Source organism: Crotalus tigris, unplaced genomic scaffold (genome assembly GCF_016545835.1).
Source record: "Crotalus tigris isolate CLP2741 ecotype Arizona unplaced genomic scaffold, ASM1654583v1 scf7180000017774.6281472, whole genome shotgun sequence".
Lineage (NCBI taxonomy): Eukaryota > Metazoa > Chordata > Lepidosauria > Squamata > Viperidae > Crotalus > Crotalus tigris.
In genome coordinates this window covers 6,187,852-6,209,281 of record NW_024096625.1, presented here as the reverse complement: position 1 = coordinate 6,209,281, position 21,430 = coordinate 6,187,852, and the positions used below count along the sequence as shown (strand labels likewise).

The window sequence follows — 21,430 nt, the reverse complement described above, 5'->3', positions numbered from 1 at the left end:
TACTTGAAAACTCTTGACAAGAAAATTGCAGGAACTAGCATGTGTATGAGTGTGTATTACTTAAACAGAATTTGTTAATATATTTTGAAATATGACAGATAATATGAGTGAAAATGTATGTAAATGGCTGTCTATTCACAGAAGGCTGACTCCATTCCAGCCAGCCAATCATAACGAAATCTTAAGAAAATGTATTTTCCACATGTAGGAAAAGCCCATCTGTCAAAACCACATACATTAAAACCTTCATCATAAATACCAACATCTGGACTCTGTTTATAAAATACATATACATATATATATATATATATATATATATATATATATATATATATATATATATATATATATATATATATATATATATATATAGGACTCTGTTTATAAAATACATACATACATACATACATACATACATACATACATACATATATATAATTAATGAATTTTCAAATAATAACAGCCCGTCTTTTTCCATATCTGTTTCTTGAATCTGTGGACTACAATAGATCCCAGAAGATAAATCTATTTTTGTCAGTTCTTCGTAGACTGGGTTTCTGCTGTTTATTTTTGTTTTTAACCTGTTATGACAGACTTGAGAGACGACAGCAAAATATGGGGTTCTTTTCAGAACCACTGAGTCTGAATCAGCCTTCATAGGATTAGTAATCCTGCACTGAAAAAGGCTGCTGTGCAATGTCAGGCAATTCTCTCCCTAGGGTAGGACTTCATTATCTGGGCTTTGTCTTTTGTTCTTGTAGCCCCAATTCCTGGTTTCTATATCCCTTGAGTGGACACTCTGCCCATTATTATAAAGAACATAACTTCTCAACTTCACAAATGCTTGGCACAATACAGGAGAACAAACCTATTAGGATAGGATTCAGCATCTGCATTTGAAAGACAAAGGTCACTCTTTTGACGACAGCGAAGTTCACATTCTTGACAGGACCACAGATTTAAAAGGGGTCAAAGAGGCCATCTATGTTAAAATTAAACCAGCCCCTTTTCAACAGAAGGGGAGGGATATGACACCACTTCATGTTTATAACAGTCCTATCAACAGTACCAAGAATGTTCCAAATCTGTTTGCACTTTGATTCAGGTAATTTTGAGGATACAGATAAATCCCCAGGTTACCTCAACTACTCTCAGCTAACAACCAACCCTCAGAGTGCTAATGACCAGATGTTATTTTGTTATAATTTTTAGATATTACCTCAATGGTCATAAATGTGAAAATGGTCATGTTACTTTTTTAGTGCTGTTGCAACTTCGACAGTCACTAAATGAACTGTTGTAAGTTAAGGACTATCCGTATTCCATTTATTCATACCCATATTTTATTTCCATCATGTAAGATTCATATTATATTCAGCAGCCAACTTTCAAGCCCATGATCATACAAAGTAATTCATAATTCAAGCTTATATGTTTTCTCTAAACCAACAAATGTAAAATAATTTTTTTCACATTCCTATATTTATCAAAGACTTGCTGAAGAGCAAAAACAGGATCTGCTTACTCCCTGCCCATAATAAAACCATGCTGCCCCGCCCACATTTTGCTTATAACCACTTTTGCATCCTTTCAATCATAATTCTGCCAAATACCATCTCAGGCACATTTAACAAATCAAAATTGTATTGTAGTTTTTATTTCTTTTTGTATTGATGAACAATAGCAACATTCTTTAGCATTAACAAGCTAAATCACACAAGAACATTATAAGTATACTGTATACATATTTTAGAATTTTCCAATAGAGAAAAGCTCTCTACTGTAGCTGCACAATTTTTCAGGATTGTCATAAATGTAAGGACCCACCCCACTTTGCATCTTAAGAAGACAGAACTCTTGGAATAGCTCTTCCAACAGGAATCCTTTATTAAGAGAAAATGGTTGCAGGCATGCTAGACAGGACTTGGGGTTCAAGCTCTTCCATTCAAGGTTTTAAGGGGTTCCCCAGTAGTCCCACCCAATCAACCCCCCTTCCAGTGATAGTTTCAAGTATCACAATTCCATCCCCTTTCTTCTTCCGTCTGGATGGAGACTTCAGATAACTACATGAAAGGCAATTACTCTTCTTTGATATGTTAAAGCTTAGAGGCCACAATAAACACACATTCAGTCCTTTGAAGTGTGCTGAATGAAGTGAGGGCCATAAAGCCCCTTTGCTCTCCCCCTTTTCTCCCTCTTATGGCAGAATCCAGAGAAGTCAGAATTGGGAGTTTATATGTTTGATAATTAAAGATGAAATATAATTGGATTCTGACATCCGGCCCCTCTTAACAATAAGAGAGATCCACCTGAAAGAAAACACAAGTAAAAAATTTAGTTAGGCTTGTTAGGATACTCTGTGTGAAACTTCTTCAATAGCTTCGGGGCTCTGACGTGACGTTTATTGACCCACTCATTTTGTGAGGCAGGGAGGTGTTTCCAGGCAACTAGGTACTGAGTTGTTCCACGATATCTCCTAGAGTCAAGGATCTCTTTTATTTCGAAGTGTTGTTCCCCCTCAACCATGATTGGAGGTGGTGGGGGGGGGATTTTTGGCCGTAGAGGTGACTGATGCTCTCTTTTCAGCAAGCTGCAATGAAAAATTGGGTGTATTTGCCTGAGGTTTTGGGGTAATTCTAATTCTACTGTTACTGGATTTATGATCCTTTTAATTGGAAAAGGTCCTATATATTTTGGTCCAAGTTTTTTACAGGGCTGTAGGGACTTTAGGTATTTTGTAGATAAGTACACCATTTCTCCTATAATGAATGGGTAGGCTCAACCCTTTTTTTATCGGCTTGTGCTTTGTATGCCCGCCTAGCTTCATCTAGTGATTTTCTGACTATTGGCCAGGTGTTTTGTAGGTTTTCCATCCATTCTTTCAGTGAAGGGTTCGTTGGTTCTTTTGGGGTTAACTCTGGCATAGGGTTGAAACTTTGGCCGTTGGCTATTTGAAAAGGAGTGTAGCCTGTGCTGGAGTGGACTGCATTATTGTAGGCAACTTCTGCAAAAGGAAGTAAGTCCGTCCAATCACTCTGTTGGAAATTTAAAAAAACATCTCAAATATTGCTCAAGTACCGACTGGCAGCGTTCCGCTTGTCCATCTGTCTGAGGGTGATGGCTAGATGTCAGTCCCTGAGTGGTCCCTAAGAGGGATAAAAATTCCTTCCAAAATGTAGACGTAAATTGCACTCCCCTATCAGAGATGATGCGTTGGGGTGCCCCGTGCAATCTGTAAATGTGCTGGATAAAAAGTTTTGCTAAGGCCTTTGCAGTGGGAATTTTTTGGCAAGGGATAAAGTGCACCTGTTTGGAAAATAGGTCCGTGACTGTCCAGATAACAGTATTCCCATTGCTTTCAGGCAATTCCACTATAAAATCCATGGCTATTTCCCTCCAGGGGGCTGAGGGACTTGCCACTGGTTGTAACAGCCCTGGCGATTTCCCTTGCAACCTCTTTGCTGATGCACAGGTTGGGCAGCTGGCAACATAACTTTCTATGTCCTTTTTTATTGATGGCCACCAAAATTGCCGTTTAATTAAGTGTAAAGTTTTTACAAATCCAAAATGCCCTGCTGATTTTGTGTCATGGCAAAGTTGCATGAAAGTTAGTCTTTGAGTTGTTGGTATATATAACTTTTCCCCTACCCAAGGCAATCCGTCTCTCATTGTGCACACATGTTTGTTTTTCTGGAACCAATCATCTGTTTCCAAACTTTTTCTGAATTCAATCCCAGTTTGGCTGTCCAGTTGTGGTTTTATTTTGGCTTGGGTTCTTGTGGTTACTGGCGCTGCCAGTTGTGATTCTGCCATTATTGGTCTAGAGTCTGTGGTTCGTGCGCTGTTATATTGGGGCATGCGAGATAGTGCATCTGCCAGGAAGTTCTTTCTTCCTGGTAAATGTTTGAGCTTAAATTGGAATTGGTGAAAATGCTGGGACCAGCGGGCTTGTTTGGGATTGAGTTTCCTGGAAGTTTTCAGGGCTTCTAAATTTTTGTGATCAGTCCATACCTGGAAGGGGATTTTGTTGCCTTCCAGGAACTGTCGCCACGTGAGTAATGCCCAACGTATCCCATAAGCCTCCTTCTCCCATACGGGCCAGCGCTGTTCTGTTTCCGTGAGTTTCTTAGATGTATATGCACAGGGTTGCAATACTGCATCATCATTTTCTTGTAATAGCACAGCCCCCACTGCCACATCACTTGCATCTGCCTGTATTATGAAGGGCTTGTCCATATCTGGGTGCCTTAGTACTGGTTCGGCAGAAAAAAGTCTCTTTAGTCTCTCAAACGCTGCTTGGCACTCCATTGTCCATGTTAGTGGCTGGCTAGGTTTTACTGAGGATGTTCCCTTCGTTTTTAGTAAGTTAGTGAGGGGCAAGGCTATCTGTGCAAATGAGGGGATGAATTGGCGGTAAAAATTTGCAAAGCCCAGGAAACTTTGTAGTTGTTTTCTTGTGCGGGGTGGTGCCCATTCTAATACTGCTCTGACCTTCTCTGGGTCCATTTCAATGCCCTGTGGGGATATGCGATAGCCTAGGTAGTCTATCCTTTCCTGGTGGAATTCGCATTTTGAGAGTTTGGCATATAGGTGAGCGGCTCGCAGCTTCTTTAAAACCGCTCTGACAAGTTTGACGTGTTCTTCTTTTGTTTCGGTAAAGATAAGAATGTCGTCCAAGTAAACAAGGACCCCCTTAAACAGGTGCTCCCTTAGAACGTCATTGATTAATTGCATAAAGACTGCAGGGCCCCCTTGTAATCCAAATGGCAAGACTTTGAATTGATAGCACCCCATGGGGCAGTTAAATGCAGTCTTCCATTCGTCCCCTTCCTTGATTCTCACGCGATAGTAAGCTTCCCTTAAGTCTAGTTTAGAAAAAATTTTCCCTTTCGATAGGTGTGACAGCATGTCTTTCATGAGGGGCAGCGGGTATAGGTTGCTTTCACTGATTGTGTTCAGGGCCCTATAATCCACGCATAAACGTAAAGAGCCATCCTTCTTCTCTCTAAAAAGGACCGGGGCAGCCACTTTAGGCTTAGCTGGTTCAATGAAACCTCTCTCCAGGTTTTTTTTTATAAATCTTTCCATTTCCTCCTTCTCCTTTGGGCTCATGGAGTATAATCTGGGCTTCGGGAGTTTTGCCCCAGGCTTGAATTCAATGGTACAGTCTGTGGGTCGGTGGGGGGGAAGCTCATTCGCCCTCTCCTCACTGAAGACTTCAGCAAGGTCCCTATATTCCTCTGGTATTTCTGTTAATCTTTTTTCCTCTCCTATGGATGCTTTTTCTATTCTTGATTCTGGTAGCCTCTCTTGGGGTTTTAAGTCCATAGGGTCCCCCTTCGGGAATTTGATTTCTGTCGTCCTCCAATTTACCCAGGGTTCCATTTTTTCAACCATTCCATCCCTAGAATCATTGGGCATTCCATACCTGGGGTCACCACAAACGTTACGTCCTCTTCATGGTTGCCCAGGGAGAGGTGTATTGGCAGAGTGGCTAGGGTAGCTGGCACCCCCCCTGCTATGGATCCATCTAGCTGGCCAAATGAGATTGGTTGTTCCAGTCTCCTGGATGGGATGCCCAGATTCCCCACTAGTGTTGGGCTAATGAGGCAGCGGGTGCAGCCAGAGTCTATTAAGGCTTTCACCTTCACAGCTTCGGGCATGGGGGGGATTAATATAGTCACTGTTTTGAAGATGGGTGTGATGCGTCCACTTACCAGGGGTTCGCCTTCCGAGCTGTCATCTGAGGCATCCACCGTCCCTGTGTGTAGGCTGGAGTTCTTTCCCCTTGGTGAGCAGAGGTGGGGTTTTCTGCAATTTCCATCATTTTCATGGCTGTTTCTTTTGGCTTAGCTGAATACCCTCTGGGTTTGTTGATTGGGGATCTGTCTGGGTTGTGCTGGGGGGCCTTTGAGCGGCATTCTACAGCTCGATGCCCTTCTCTTCCGCACTTGAAACACCCCATCTGCTTCTTGGCTGTATCCGATGATTTCACCGGTTGGTGTGTCAGCTCAGGCGGGGGGCGGCTCCATTGTTTTCCTCGGCGATGCCTCTTCAATATGTCGATCTCTGCTTCCTCTGCCAAGACGTACCATTCCTCAAGTCGATGTGGGTCTCCTCGGGGCAGGCAAGCATCATATAGATCATAGTTTAGTCAGTCTTTGAAACGGCCAAGGAGGATGTCTTCTGGCCAATTCAGTTTGCTGGCAATGGCTCGGAATTCTTGTGTATACTCAGCCACTGGGCGTTTGCCCTGCCTCATCGTTGTTATTCTTTCACGGGCTTTGCGATCAGCCAGGGGGTCTTCAAACCGTCTTCTCAACGAGGACATGAAACGGTTGAAGTTACTGAGTTCTGGGGCATTGGAGTCATGCAGGTTCACCACCCAATCTGCAGCTGGTCCATCCAGGGCAGATTGCACGATCCGGATGCGGGCTTTGTCGCTGGGGATGTCCTGCCCATATTCCTCCATGTAGCTGAGGACTTGGGTTAGGAAAAACCCCAAGCGTGTTGGCTCCCCTTTGAATTTCACCTCCAACGGTGGACGTCTTGGAATGGATCGGTGCCTCCATTGTGGGTGGTAGTGTCTTCCGTCCAGATTTCCATCTGTGGTCCGGTAGGGGGTGGGAGCTCCTGGATCAGTAAATGTCCCTGGGGTTGCAGGTTCCACGTCCCCCTCGGTGTCTCTCCCTTTGTGGCTCCAGGAACTGGGGCGGGCGTAGGGCTCAGGAATCTCCTCTCCTAGGGAGCTGAGAGTTCTCTTCATCAGGTCAATAGCTCTCTCTAGGATCCAGTCTGAGTACGGCATACAGCTTCCTCCCTCTTCACTTGCGTGCAGGGATTTCTCCATCTCCTGCTTCCATTCTGGTTGCTTGGTTCCCCGTCTCAGGGTCACTTTTCTTGATTCCTTTCCCCACTCGCTTTTCTTTCCAACGCCCATCGACCAGCGAGGCTTGTGGTCCTGTGTCTCCACCACTTCTTCTTCTGAGAAATCTGGCCTCTCGGATCCCAACATCTGGCAAGGTTCCAACTGGGTCAGCGGCTCTCTTTCCAGGGAGTTTTCTCCCTCTCTTGCTTCGTTGTCTGACATGGTAAATTTTTGCAAAATCCCCCGGCAAGGGTCTACCTTCCAGGTGGATTAATTTTGCAAGTCCTGTCTAATGTAAGGACCCACCCCACTTTGCATCTTAAGAAGACAGAACTCTTGGAATAGCTCTTCCAACAGGAATCCTTTATTAAGAGAAAATGGTTGCAGGCATGCTAGACAGGACTTGGGGTTCAAGCTCTCCCATTCAAGGTTTTAAGGGGTTCCCCAGTAGTCCCACCCAATCAACCCCCCTTCCAGTGATAGTTTCAAGTATCACAATTCCATCCCCTTTCTTCTTCCGTCTGGATGGAGACTTCAGATAACTACATGAAAGGCAATTACTCTTCTTTGATATGTTAAAGCTTAGAGGCCACAATAAACACACATTCAGTCCTTTGAAGTGTGCTGAAGGAAGTGAGGGCCATAAAGCCCCTTTGCTCTCCCCCTTTTCTCCCTCTTATGGCAGAATCCAGAGAAGGCAGAATTGGGAGTTTCTATGTTTGATAATTAAAGATGAAATATAATTGGATTCTGACACATAACATTATGATTTCATCATTTTTCCCCCTTGAATACTAACATTTACAGATAGTGCTCTCTTACTAACCATTTGTACAGCAACCATCTGAAGTTACAATGCCACTGAAAAAGGAGAGTTACAACTGGTTCTCAAAGTTCCAGCCATCACAATATCTCTGCTGTCATGTGATTAAAGTTTAGAATGGTGAAATCAAAGTTCTAACCTTAATTCTATAGAAATGTTGTGGAAAGAAGTCGGCAGTTTATGTGAGGAAGTCCATTAACATCCTTAGTTGAAGGAGGAATGGGGCTAAAATCACTCCAAACTGATGTGCAGGAATGATCAAGAATTATCAGAAACGTTTAGTTGCAGTTACTGCTGCCCAAATGGCTTACACTAATTACTGAAAGCCGAAGATCACTTTTGCCACATATAACTTTGGATCATTTTCTTCAAACAATAAATGAACAAATACTTTTGAATCATTTGTTTAATTGAGTTAGTTTTAGAAATACAGTGGTACTTTGGTAGTCGCTGCTTTGAAACTCATCGAATTTGGTACTCAATGTATTTTGACGTGATTTTTTTTTTCCTGGTATTCATTGTTTGTTTGATAGTCAACACACAAACTAGAACTTGTCAGTGTTTGCTGCTTTGTGACTCACTATATTATTCCTTATGGAAAAAATTTATTTAGTATTCATCATTTTTGGTACTCATCACACCTCAGAGAACCAATTAACAATGAATACTGAGGTACCACTATAAATAGGTGGAAACAAATCACATTTTAAATTATACCGTATTTATGCAGAAATATTAAAAATTCAAAAGGATCCACACATTTTTAAACACTACTATATTCTGCAACAGATCACTATCCTTCTCATACAAAACTTTAAAATATTTCAGCATTTCTTCACTTCAGTTTTATCTCAAATCATTACATTACTTTTGTTTTTAATTCCATTCACCCCATTGGACCTCTTCTTTCAATTCTTTTCAATCATTTCCATTACATTTTTTAAAAATCTATCACTATCAGTGAGCCTTTTTTTCTATTTCTTTTAATCTTAAATGTTTTTCTCTCTTTGATTACCTTACTTGCAAATGTTTCTATACACTCCTGTGTTGTGCCAAGCTGCTCCACCATGCAATTCCAGTGGAAGTTCTTTGTAGCTGCTCTTACAATATAACCCTGAAAGGGGATCCCAAGCTAGTTAATTTATATAATAAATTGGCTTGAATTGCCAAAGTGATGTGAAGTCACATGGCAGTTGGTTGGGTCAGCTGAGGACAGCCATAGAATTTAGGGTACCACTATCAATGGAAGTGACATAAAACTATCAGTTTTCGTGGGGAATACATTCTTAATTCACTTTCAGTCTGTTTGTGGAATTCTTAATAGCATTTACTGTATTTATTTTTTAATACAGATTCAGAAAGTTTTATTTTCACAACCATTCCACATTAATGGCCAGATGCTTATAGAAGTTGATAGATAGCTCTCACCTCCCAAACCTCACAACCTGATTTTAAATTATTGGTTAATTATTTTTTCACTTCATGCCCAGGATTCAAATCTTAGAAAGTACTCTTACTTTTAGCAAGTAAAGTATTCAGAGGGCAAACAAGATGCATTCTCATTCATCATTAACTTCATCCATGAGGAAAGTGTGCTAACAAAACTCTATTGCTCTTTCTTTTTCTTCCAAACTTTTGTAGCTGCTCACAATCAAAACAACATCTACTAAAAATATTAAAACCATAAGAATCAAAACCAAACTAAGTAAAGCAACACGTATACTTCCATGTCCATTCTTTCAGAGGTTGAGATAGTATTGGCAGGAGGCTGCCATATGTTATAGTGACCAGTTCTGAGTTGAGAGGGAGAAAGACTTTGGCCTCCATTAACTCAAGAGTAAAGCCCATTGAAGTCAAAGGGATCTGGCATTAGAATCTACCAACATAGGGCTGCATTGTGCATTTCGCCACTCTCCATCAAAATCTTAGCTGCATCCTCCCCCGGCTTTTCTGCAGCTGGTGGTTCCTTCCTCAAAAAAGAGTGGCCCTAATTGGCTAAAGCTGTGATTTGTTTCCCTTCAGCCGCAACTGCCAGTGGCCTGAGTGTGATTTAGTTGGTCCCCAGGGCAACGGGACGCTGCTGTCGCCGCGGTAGTGAAGGGGAGCTGAGCGACGCTCCTGCGCTGGTCTTAGGGAAAGAAGACTCGCGTGGGCCGGCGCAGCAGAGGCAGGTGAACTGTCCGGGCTCAGACAGGAGAGAAAACGAAAGCGTAGTTTAGCCATCAAATCGTCGGGAAGCGATCCTAAGGATAGCATACGAAAAGTAGCAGAAGATAGCAGAAGTGCTTCGGCGACAAGCTTTGTTGGAAAGGGTTTCACTCGACTCTCCCGCTTGTATTACTCCGAGTGGCTATGGAGGACGAGGAAGACGAGACAGTGCAGGAAAAAAGTTTCGCTGAGGACGAGCGGGTGCAATTCTTGGGCCGCTGCCTGGCACATTTGTTAAGGCTCAAAGAAGACAAATGGTGCAAGTTTCTGGAAGAGGAACAGAACCAAAAGCTCGTGGCGGACTTTTTAGAGAGTAACCGCCCTGCTTTCTTGGCCTTCTATCTCTCTGTGGCCGGAGGACTGGCTATGGAGACAAAGGTAAAAGGAGGGAATATGGTTTCGTACATAGTTACTGTTTTAAACTAGTTTCCTCGTTTTCTGTTTGGGGGCTCTTTGGGCATCCTGTCTCATGCATTCAAAGGCACGGAGGGAATGGGGAATTTAATAAATAAGCAAATACAGGCTCATATTCTCTATGACCTGGCATGCTTGGAGGAGACATCAAAACCTTTTTCTGTCTCTGGGAACTTCAGCATTCATTTTTTTCTGCAACATTTCTCCCGCACGTTGTACAAAGATGTGCATCCTGTACAAAATACCAACAGATGCATACCGATTCTTTCTTTTCTTCTGATCATGCCAATGTATAAATCCACTTGCAGGGACTATCTACTGAATAATGGAATATAACTTTCCCACAGTTAGGAAGGCAATTATTTCTCCATATGAAACACAAACTATCACTGATGGACTATGGATGCTGCTATCACTGTGGATGTGGGCTTGTCCACTTGTAGTCTTTCTTTCACAATACCAATAGATAATAAGTACAAATTCTTTGATGAGAATTCCTCTAAAAAGATTATCTATTACTTGTTTGATGTATTTAACTTTAATATCTTGAATTGTACTGCAAATCAAAAATACACAGGTTTTTTTGTTATTTTGTTATAATTTTTAGATATTAAAAACAATCCCAACTTTCCCTATCTGATCATAATACAGTCAAGCTTTTAGTACTGTCAACTTTCTCAAATTTTCCCACAGATATGCAAAAAGCTCACATCAAAAAAAAAAAAAAAATGGGGGGGGGGGAGATTCTGTAGGACTGCTTGCTATGCCTTTGATCTAACCCATAATTCAGGGTAAGATTTTAAACAATTTGTTTAGGTTTGAATTGGCATTAGATTACATTGATTATATATAAAAATCAGAGTTGTATGATGCAGAAATTCAAAGAAATGGAATAACTTTGATTTTTGCTACATGAGTGATTAAATACAATCAGTGTGCAGTAAAAATGCTAATCCAGTTTGTGTTGCAATCCCAAAAAGTTTAATAATAATAATAATAATAATAATAATAATAATAATAATAATAATAATAATAGTAATAATACGGGTTAACAAGGTCTGCGCTAGATATCGGAGTTCCTGGATATCTGGTGAAAAATGGGTTACAGGACTCAGGACTGTTGGCTGAGCAACCAGGGCCAGCAGCTGCAGAACTACTGGAAGAAAAGATGTTTACCCGTCGCAGATACACAGTGATTGAAAACAAAGAAATAATGATCTGTTACTACAGATCAAGTCCAACAAGAAGAGGATATCTAAAACGAATGCACCAGTTCTGGAAAGAACAACATCCAGAATCAGAAATAACAGAACAGAGACTAGCAGATCAACGCCGATTTATAACACGAAATAAAGTATTCACAGAAACAGAATTGGACGAACTGCAAAGGTTTACCCAGGGCAAAGAAATCAAAGCCTTACCAGAAGTAATTCAGAATGTAGAGGCAAACCAGGGGGAGTTGGCAGTGAAGGAATCCAGCAGAGATATACAACTGTTCTCATTTGGAAACCAGGCACCTCTTCCTCAGGAAGAACAAAACCCTCTAACTAAAGAAATAAAAGAATTGAAACAAAGAATAACTGAGCATCTAGAACAGCACAAAAACAACAGAATAAGGCTACCTGCATTGAAGCTTGTTCCAAAGAAACAGCTAGCACAAGCATTAAAAGATGCAAATACTGCAATATCAAGTATAAGCACCAATTCACTGCAAGAAACAAACCAACTAATGTACAGCACAGCTGCAGTTATAACAGAATACCTGGGATGCAAAATCAACAAAAAAGAAAAACAAACAAACAGTGCACCAGAAAAATGGAAGGTTAGACTAGAAAATAAGATCAGCAAGTTAAGATCACATGCAAGCAAGCTAGAACAGATGAAAGAAAAGAAGCTGAAGAACAAGAAGACCAAAGAATACCTAATCAAGAAATACCACTTAGAAACAAGGAAGATCAAGGAAGCACTGGAAATAATAAAGCAACAAATAACAGCTATAGCCAGGAAAATCAGTAGATATGAAGCTCGAATTGCAAACTATAGGCAGAACCTCCAATTTCAATCCAATCAGAAACGTTTCTACCAATCCATCAATGGAGAAACTGCAAGGAATCAGTCAGTACCTGACAAGGAAGAAACAGTGCAGTTCTGGAAGCAGATATGGGATAACCCAAAGAAATACAACAAGGATGCGGCTTGGTTAAAAGAGGTGGATGCAAATAAAACAGAAGTTGAAATGAAAGAACTAGTAATAACAACAAAAATGGTAGAAAAAAGAGCAAAGAAAATCAAAAATTGGTCAGCACCAGGTGAAGATGAACTGCATGGGTTTTGGTTGAAACATCTAACTGTTATACACCCACTCATTGCCAAACAGTTCAACAATATACTACAAGGAGGAGAAATTGAAAAGTGGCTAACAACTGGGAAAACCTACCTAATAATGAAAAATCCAGCAAAAGGGGCAACACCAGGTAACTACAGGCCAATTACCTGCTTACCAACAACTTTCAAATTACTAACTGGTGTGGTAGCTGATGCAGTGCAACAGCATCTAGTTGAAAACAATCTCTTTCCACCTGAGCAGAAAGGAAACCGCCCCAATAGCAGAGGAATAAAAGATCAACTCCTAATAGACAAAATGATCTTGGAAAACTGCAAGAGAAGGAAGACCAACCTGAATGTGGCATGGATTGACTACAAAAAGGCATTTGACTCTCTGCCACATGATTGGATAATAAAGTGCCTAGAAATAACAGGAGTCAGTAGAAACATCAGAAAATTTGTGCAAAGATCGATGGCACAATGGAAGACACAGTTGCAGATCAATGGTGAGAGGCTGGGAGAGGTTAATATCAAGAGAGGAATATTTCAAGGAGATTCATTATCACCATTACTATTTGTTATTGCACTGTTTCCTCTGTCAACAATACTGAATAACTCAGGACATGGCTATCAAACATCAAAAACATCTGCCAGACTATCCCACCTCCTTTACATGGATGATCTGAAGCTGTATGGAAAAACATCATCTGAAATAGAATCGCTGCTCAACACTGTCCGTATATATAGCCAAGATATTGTAATGGAGTTTGGCTTGGACAAATGTGCCACACTTACTATCAAACAAGGAAAAATAATGAAAACTGAAGGAATCAAGATGCCCCACGAAAATAACATTAAGAGTCTGGATGAGGAAGAGTACTACAAATACTTGGGTATCCTTCAAGCTGACAACATCAAGCACACTGAAGTCAAGAAAAAGATTAGAGGTGAATACATCAAGAGAGTGAAGAAGATCTTAAAATCCAAACTCAATGGAGGAAATACCATAAAGGCAATCAACACCTGGGCAATCCCAGTCATTAGGTACACAGCTGGAATAGTGGACTGGACTCAAGCAGAACTAAAAGCAATGGATAGGCAGACCAGAAAAATAATGACAATGAATCATGCCCTTCATCCACGCAGTGACATTGATAGACTTTATCTACCAAGGCAAATAGGTGGGCGTGGAATGCTACAAGTACATCAGATGGTTGAAGAAGAAAAAATGGCTTTGGAAGAATATCTGAAGAACAATGATGAAGATGCACTGAAATTAGTATATCAGGAAGGCTTACTGACTACTGGAGAGACCAAACTGGCCTACAAGAAAGACCAAATGAAGAACAGAATAGAGGCATGGGAAGACAAAGCACTACATGGCCAATACATGAAAAAAATAGCTGGGAAAGCAGATAATAATAAAACCTGGCAATGGCTAAGAGCAGGAAAATTGAAGAAAGAGACCGAGGGACTAATTCTGGCTGCACAAGACCAAGCCTTAAGGACAAATGCATACAAAGTCAAAATTGAGAAGACAGCAACAGACAGTAAGTGCCGCCTATGCAAAGAAGCTGAAGAAACAGTGGACCACTTGGTAAGCTGTTGCAAGAAGATTGCACAGACTGATTACAAGCAGCGGCATGACAAAGTAGCAACAATGGTGCATTGGAAGATCTGCAAAAAATATCATTTGCCTGTAAGCAAAAACTGGTGGGATCATAAAATAGAGAAAGTCATAGAAAATGATAAAATTAAACTGCTCTGGGACTTCAGAATTCAAACAGACAAGCACCTGCAACATAACACCCCAGACTTAACAATTGTCGATAAGAAAGACAAAAAAGTCTGGATAGTGGACGTGGCAGTGCCTGGAGACAGCAGAATAGAAGAGAAAGAACTGGAGAAGATAACAAAATACAAAGACCTACAAATAGAAATAGAAAGACTGTGGCAAAAGCAAGCAAGGGTAGTACCAATAGTAATAGGCTCCTTGGGTGCAATCCCAAAACAACTGGAGCACCACTTGAACACCATTGGCATTGACAAATTCGCTATTAGTCAATTGCAAAAGGCGGCCTTATTAGGAACTGCTTCCATCCTGCGACGATATCTGTAATACCATCAAACATCCACATCTGCCTATCCCAGGTCCTGGGTAAGGACTCGATAGGTAGACAAAATGCCAAATCCAGTCTGAACATCTGGCTGACTGTGCGATGATCATAATAATAATAATAATAATAATAATAATAATAATAATAATAATAATAATAATAATGTTGGAAGGGACCCTGGAGGTCATCGAGTCCAACCCCCTGCTCAGGCAGGAAACCCTACACCATTTCGGACAAATGGCTGTCCAGTCTCTTCTCAAAAACTTCCAGTGTTGGAGCATTCACCACTTCTGGAGGCAGGTTTTTCCATTGGTTAATTGTTGTAACTGTCAGGAAGTTTCTCCTTAATTCTAGGTTGCTTCTCTCCTTGATTAGTTTCCATCCGTTGCTTCTTGTCCTGCCTTCAGGTGCTTTGGAAAATAGCTTGACTCCCTCTTCTTTGTGGCAGCCCCTGAGATATTGGAACACAGCTATCATGTTCCCCCCCCCCTAGTCTTCTCTTTGTTAAATTAGACATACCCAATTCCAGCAACCGTTCCCCACAATCTGTAAGCACTGTTTATACTAGAAGTTGTGGTTCATTAGAAAGTTATTACTGTCCAGTGTTAGTTTACAAAGTAAAATTACTTAAATAATTTAAATGAGAAATAACCCAATTTGCTCTTCAAAGAGATTAGAAGGCATTGCTAGTTTCTTGCAACTATATTGCAGACAGAAAGTTTATAGTCACATGTTATTCATGTTATGATTAAATCCCATGTTAAAACAAAGCCAAGAGAATTTGTGGCTGCCCCACAACAAATTGTTTAGTTCAATTTTAAAGTTTAAAATTCCTTGATTATTTAATTTATAAATCTAGCATATTAAATCTTTCTCTTCCTTAGTACAGACAATTTCCATCCATTTTCCCAACTGGTGGTGGAAAAAAGGGTTACGGTATATTGCAGCACCAGAGTGTCCTGAATGAAATAGATTATTTGAACACCTTTCAGTCAGATTTCAAGCCTGATTATGGGACAAATAGAGTGTTGGTCATGCTTATGAATGATCTTTGGCAAGAGCAGGATAGGGATAATGAATCCATCCTTGCTTTCCTTGACTTTTTGGCAGCTTTGGGGGCGATCGACCATGGTATCCTTTTGGATGACAGAATATTGCACAGTATTGCATGGCCACTCCTTTATGGGGTGCCATGGGCTTCAGTATTCTCTTTGCTCTTTTTTAACATCTACATGAAACCACTGGGTGAGATCATCCAACACCTTGGGATGCAATGTCATCACTATGTGGATGATATTCAGGATTATATCTCCATTCCTGGTGATCCAGATGATACTTTCACAGTGCCTAGAGGCTGAAGGGATTTGGATGGAGGTCATAGGCTTTACCTAAACCCTGGTAAGATGGAGCAACTGTGGATGTAGGAATCCTATTGTTTATCACCTTTAGTTCTGAATGGGTTGCACTATCCCAGACAGACTTGGTGTACAATCTGTGGATTCTCCCAGACTCCTGCTCAAAAAGCAATGTATTCTGCATGAGGCTACCTTAAAAACTCTGGAGACCACTAGGATGGTGCATATAATATCACTGTTGCATGAGCTGCATCGGTTACCATTGGCTTCCAAGTCCAATTCCAGGTGTTGATCATTGGCATCTAAGCCATTTATATATATGAGGAACCTTCTTGCCTCAATGAGATTAGCCTGTCCCATTCACTCCAATGGAAGTGGCTTACTGCAGACCCCATCCACTAAAGAATTTCAGGTTGTGGGGTTGAGGAGAAGAGCCTTTTCTGCTGCGGCCCTTGCCTTGTGGAACATTCTGCCATCAGAGGTGAGATCTGCTCCCATCTTCTGACCTTCAGAAGGGCCCAAAAACTGTTAAGTGGCTTTACAATTAGAAAAAAAAAAAAACTTAGGAAGGACATGTCCTAATGGGTTAAGCAGTTTAAAGTGGTGGTGGGGAGTTTTTATCTCCAATATTCTGTTAAATAATTCTGCTAATTGTATAATAAAGTGGAATTAATTCATCTAGTGTGGTTTTCTGTCTGGTTTACCTGAGAGAGCTGATATCAATCTTTCAATTCTGAAAGTACCAGAGTTTCTTTCTCTGACCGTTAAGCACTTTGGATTCTCCCTCTCTTAATCTGATTGTTTCCTAGGCAGCACCTCTTCCCCTCATTCTTCAAGGTCATTCAGACATTTCATTACACACCTTGATCTCAGTGAATGAGTTCTGTAGCTCCTGGACCATGAATCAGCCATTGTCTGCAAAAGGTTTCCCACCCCCAACTTATGAAAATATAAAATTCTACAGTCTCCCATATAGCATGAATCCTTTACTTTCTACAGTTAATCCTAAATAGTTGCAGGATGTTGGCCAGAGCAATAATAATAATAATAATAATAATAATAATAACAACAACAACAACAACAACGGTAACAATAAAGTTGGAAGGGACCTTGGAGCTCATATTATATTACAGTGGGATAAATCATGGGTTTATTTTCATTATTATTAGTAGTATGTCTCTTTCTGATTTAGATACCAAGTGTTATAAAACATAAACTTGTATGGGTTATGAAGTCTGCAAATTGCATTGGAACAGAAAACTACAAGGAAGACCTCAGATTGTCAGAACTGTCTGGGATACCCTTGGAGCATGTAATAGTGTTCTTAGAGAAGGTACTCTTTGTTTGTTCATTTGTTTTGTTTTATTTACATACAACATTTACAGATCATGTTTTCTCTGGATGCTCAAGACAGTACACATAAAGATCTCCCTTCATTTTATTCTGTGAAATAGATTGTTGGGAGTCTGTGATTGGCTCAACACCAAATAGTGAATTTCAGAATTTTTAGCAAGGACTGGAATCTAGATTCCCTATTTTAACATTATTTCAAAGGACTTCTATTTTTTTAAACTCTTGGTTCTTAAATTCTATATATTCAATGCTAGACAAATAACTTTTAGTAAACGTTAGTTTAAAGGAACTTAAAAAAGAACATAATTGTTTTGCAATATGTTATCCTTACATCTGTTTTAGTAGAAAAGTTGCCAAAAAGCATTTTCTTTTTGGAGACTACTAGATTTCTATCTTCTAAATATTTTCATTTTTTAAAAATAAAGTCTATGAAAGCTTTTGTTTAGCAACATTATAAAGACAGAATTTATATTGAAGGAATTATGTGGGAAAGGTTTTTAATATTTTGAATTATGTAGACAGGTGAGAGATGTGAGAGTGAAATCAGCAAGAATAATCTTGTAATATTTTTCATACAGTGTTATGGAGGATATTTGAAATCTCAAATGCAATCTGTTCCAAATGATGAAATAAGAAGCTGCTAATAAGATTCATGTTTTGAAACTTATTTGGAAGTATCACTTTTCAATTAGAGAATGATCAGTGTTCCTACGCTAATACTGTGAAGAACACTTGTTCCTTTGTCAAACAGAAGAACTTCCCATTTGAAATGTAAAATTGGTTTGAAAATACAGTCTACAGAGCAATTTATTTTTATGCTAGTTTAATCTTTAAAGCCCATTGTCAGACTGCCAGAATGACAATATCTTTTAGTGCTTGAATGTTTTTTATCATATAAAGTGCAATATATGAATGCTGAAAAAAGTAATGTGGAGTAAATCAATGCTAAGTCACAGAAAGTACTTAGTGCTAGTCATGGTTGACCTGATAAGATAGTCCAGCCTACCTTACAAGGATGATGGAGGAAAAATGGAAGAATGCCATATACATGTCTTTGAGCTTCTGCAGGAAATAAATGCTTTTCTCCTATAGGTTCACAGGTCAGTAGGAAATATAAGCAGTAAATGAAAGAAGTATAGGATTATAGTACAGTGCTGTGACTAGACAATATGCTTTGAAAGTATTGATTACTATCAGACCTAAGGATTAAATACATATTCACATAATTAATAAAAACTTTTTTGAAGCTTCTATTAACAGAATCAAAGCATTCCAGAAATTACGGTCTTTAATTGCTATCTTTAATGTATATTGTTTTGTATTTTGTATATAGGTGTGTATGTATGGACAAAGACCATAATAAAAGTTTACCTACCCAGCTATCTAATATAACATTAATACTGCATACTAATCAGAGCCAGGAAATTTCCAAAAAAAAAAGAAGCATTGTCTTCATTTCCCCCCTTATTTTGTTGTCTTAAGAATTACTTATTTCAAAATATCCTTTAGTTGAGCAGTGTGTTGTGTACTAGTCTATCTTTTTATTTTATTTTTCTTAATTGACATAATATTTTTTAAAAATAAAATCACATGAGACACCGAATTAATAATATGAAGAGTAAAGTCTTCAAGCACATAGGTAGGATGGCACCCATCTCATAGTGCTCGAGATTTCTGATCTTACTGTTGTTGAGTGCTCCTTTGGTCTTACATTATTTCTAAATTGCATGTTTATTTAGAGTACAATTTGTTCCACAGAGAGTGACGTAAGTTTGCATTTATCACTATGGAAGATGTATTGCAACAAACAAACTTTTGGAATGTTATAGTTACAGATCATGGTCTTACTGGAACTATTTGATTGGTATATGACACAGAGATCAAACATTTCACAATGTCAAAAGTGCTTGATCAAATATTTAACATCTTTGATTAATTAACATTGAAGAACAATCCTGTATTAGAGATCAAATAATTAGAAAAACATTTTGAAAGTCTTGCAGAATGAATAGGAGATAGAACTTCATTTCATAATCAGTAAAATATAAAGTTTTTACCACTAAAAACAAAATTCAGTTTGTACTAGTATTGGGCTTAATATTTGAAGTTCTTAGAATATATTCGGCACTCATAGTAATTTATCTCATTTTTTTTTTACAATGGAGATTATCAGAATCAGACACCAAAACCAATAATAAGGAAGTTGTTGAATTAACTGGAAAGATGCTCATTTAGAATCTATTGCTTCATAAACTCATTCAAATTTCATTTGAAATTTAGACTTTGCTACCTAGTAAATAAAGTTTAATGATTGTTCATATAATTAATTTGAATCTTGGGTTGCTTTCCATGAATTGAAGGGACTTCAATCCAGTATCATGAAAGTTGCATAGCAAAGAATATACAATTTATTCCTCTAGTTGTACAGACTGAAATTCAATTCAAGAGATTCTTTCCTGAAGTGAACAGGAACCAGAAAATGTTTCTCTATTTTCTCCTGGGAATCCTGTCTCATGTTGCTCTAGAGATAATCCCCACAGCATGCATTTACAGAATGAAATCAGAATTAGAAAATAATGTTAGTAAGATGTCTATGGAGATTCTCAATCATCCAGGTCATAGTTATCCCAAAAATGCTTTTTCATGAGGCAACTGGACTTTCTTGTTTTCCATAATGTTTCATTTTAAAAGTTAACATTATTGTTTGAGAGTGTTTTTGAAAGAAAATCTAGTTTATATGAAATATAACAGCAACAAAAAATAAATAGGACTTCAAAAAGAATGTAAGTTTTATTCTTTATTCCACTGACATCTTGTTCCTTCTACTACCAGGTTGCAGTTCCTGTTCTTTCCAGTAAGAAAAATAATGGATCTTGGCCTCATGTTATTTCCCAGGATATGGCGCAGCATATAGAAATAATGAAAAATAAGACCTATGTTATGAATGGAATTGTGACTGGAAAAATTCTTCTTCCTCTTCCGACAATTGCAACAAAGACTGATTTTCAGGATATGTGCACTGAAAATAAGTAAGGAGTGTACATATATGTATATATATAATGGAATGTGTGGATGACTTTGGGAATGAGAGGAAAGATGCTACCAGTATATAGGGAACAATCAGACAAAAGAGGCAAGAGCCCTACCAATGGGTTAATAGAGAAAGTGACTTGGGAAGGATCTGGCCTAATGGATCAAGCAGTTAAAAGTGTAAGCAGGAAACTTGTGTGATCAGATTTGCAAGATTCTATTAATATAGCACTATAGCAAAAATATAAATAATTCATCTAAAAACACAGAATTATAGGGCTGGAAGGAACCTTGAAGGTACTCTAGTCTAACCCCATGTTTGAGGTAGGAGCCTTAATTGAATCCCAGTCAAATAGTTCAGTCTACTTTTAAAAGCCTCAATGCATCCACTATCTGGGACACAAGCTATTTCACTGACTAATTGTTCTGACGGTCAGAAAGTTTCTCCTTCCTTCTAGATTGGATCTCTCTTTAACAAGCTTCCACCCATTATTTATTGTCCTGCGCTCTGGTGCCTTAGAGAATAAGTCAATCTCCTCTTCTTTGTGGCAGCCCTTCAAGTACTAGAAGACATTTATCATGTCCCCACTAATCCTTCTCTTTGATAGGCTAGACATACATTGTTCTCTGTCTCTCTCTCTCTGTTTTTCTCTCCCTACATATCTATCTACATAGGGTTAAGTTGCCAGTCAGTGTTAATATCAGACAAAAGGATATTTACATGATTCCTTGGGGAAGAGTCAACCAATACTTCCATGGCCTTCCCAGTATATAGACACCAGGATGGGGAACCAATTCTCTTCTTTTTCCATTCAGTCATTGAAAAGAACAGTTTTAGATCAATTCTGTGGTATAGGGAAACAAGATGAATTTGGGTTCTGGAAATTACCTACTGGCCCCAGCTGTTTCAGGATGCTTTGTCTTGTCCCTCAAGGAG

At 39.2% G+C, this 21,430-nt stretch overlaps 1 protein-coding gene across 2 annotated transcripts in view; it reads left to right on the top strand.

The window, feature by feature from the left end:
- The first annotated feature begins 9,783 nt into the window (after positions 1-9,783).
- DNAH11 (dynein axonemal heavy chain 11) overlaps positions 9,784-21,430 on the top strand; it is a 220,978-nt gene continuing 209,331 nt past the window's right edge. For both annotated transcript variants that reach the window (XM_039342134.1, XM_039342133.1), the window contains exons 1-3: positions 9,784-10,277; positions 17,303-17,443; positions 20,296-20,492. In XM_039342134.1, the coding sequence (XP_039198068.1) occupies positions 10,044-10,277; positions 17,303-17,443; positions 20,296-20,492 (572 nt within the window). In that variant the 5' untranslated portion in view covers positions 9,784-10,043. The remainder of the gene's footprint in view (positions 10,278-17,302; positions 17,444-20,295; positions 20,493-21,430) is intronic.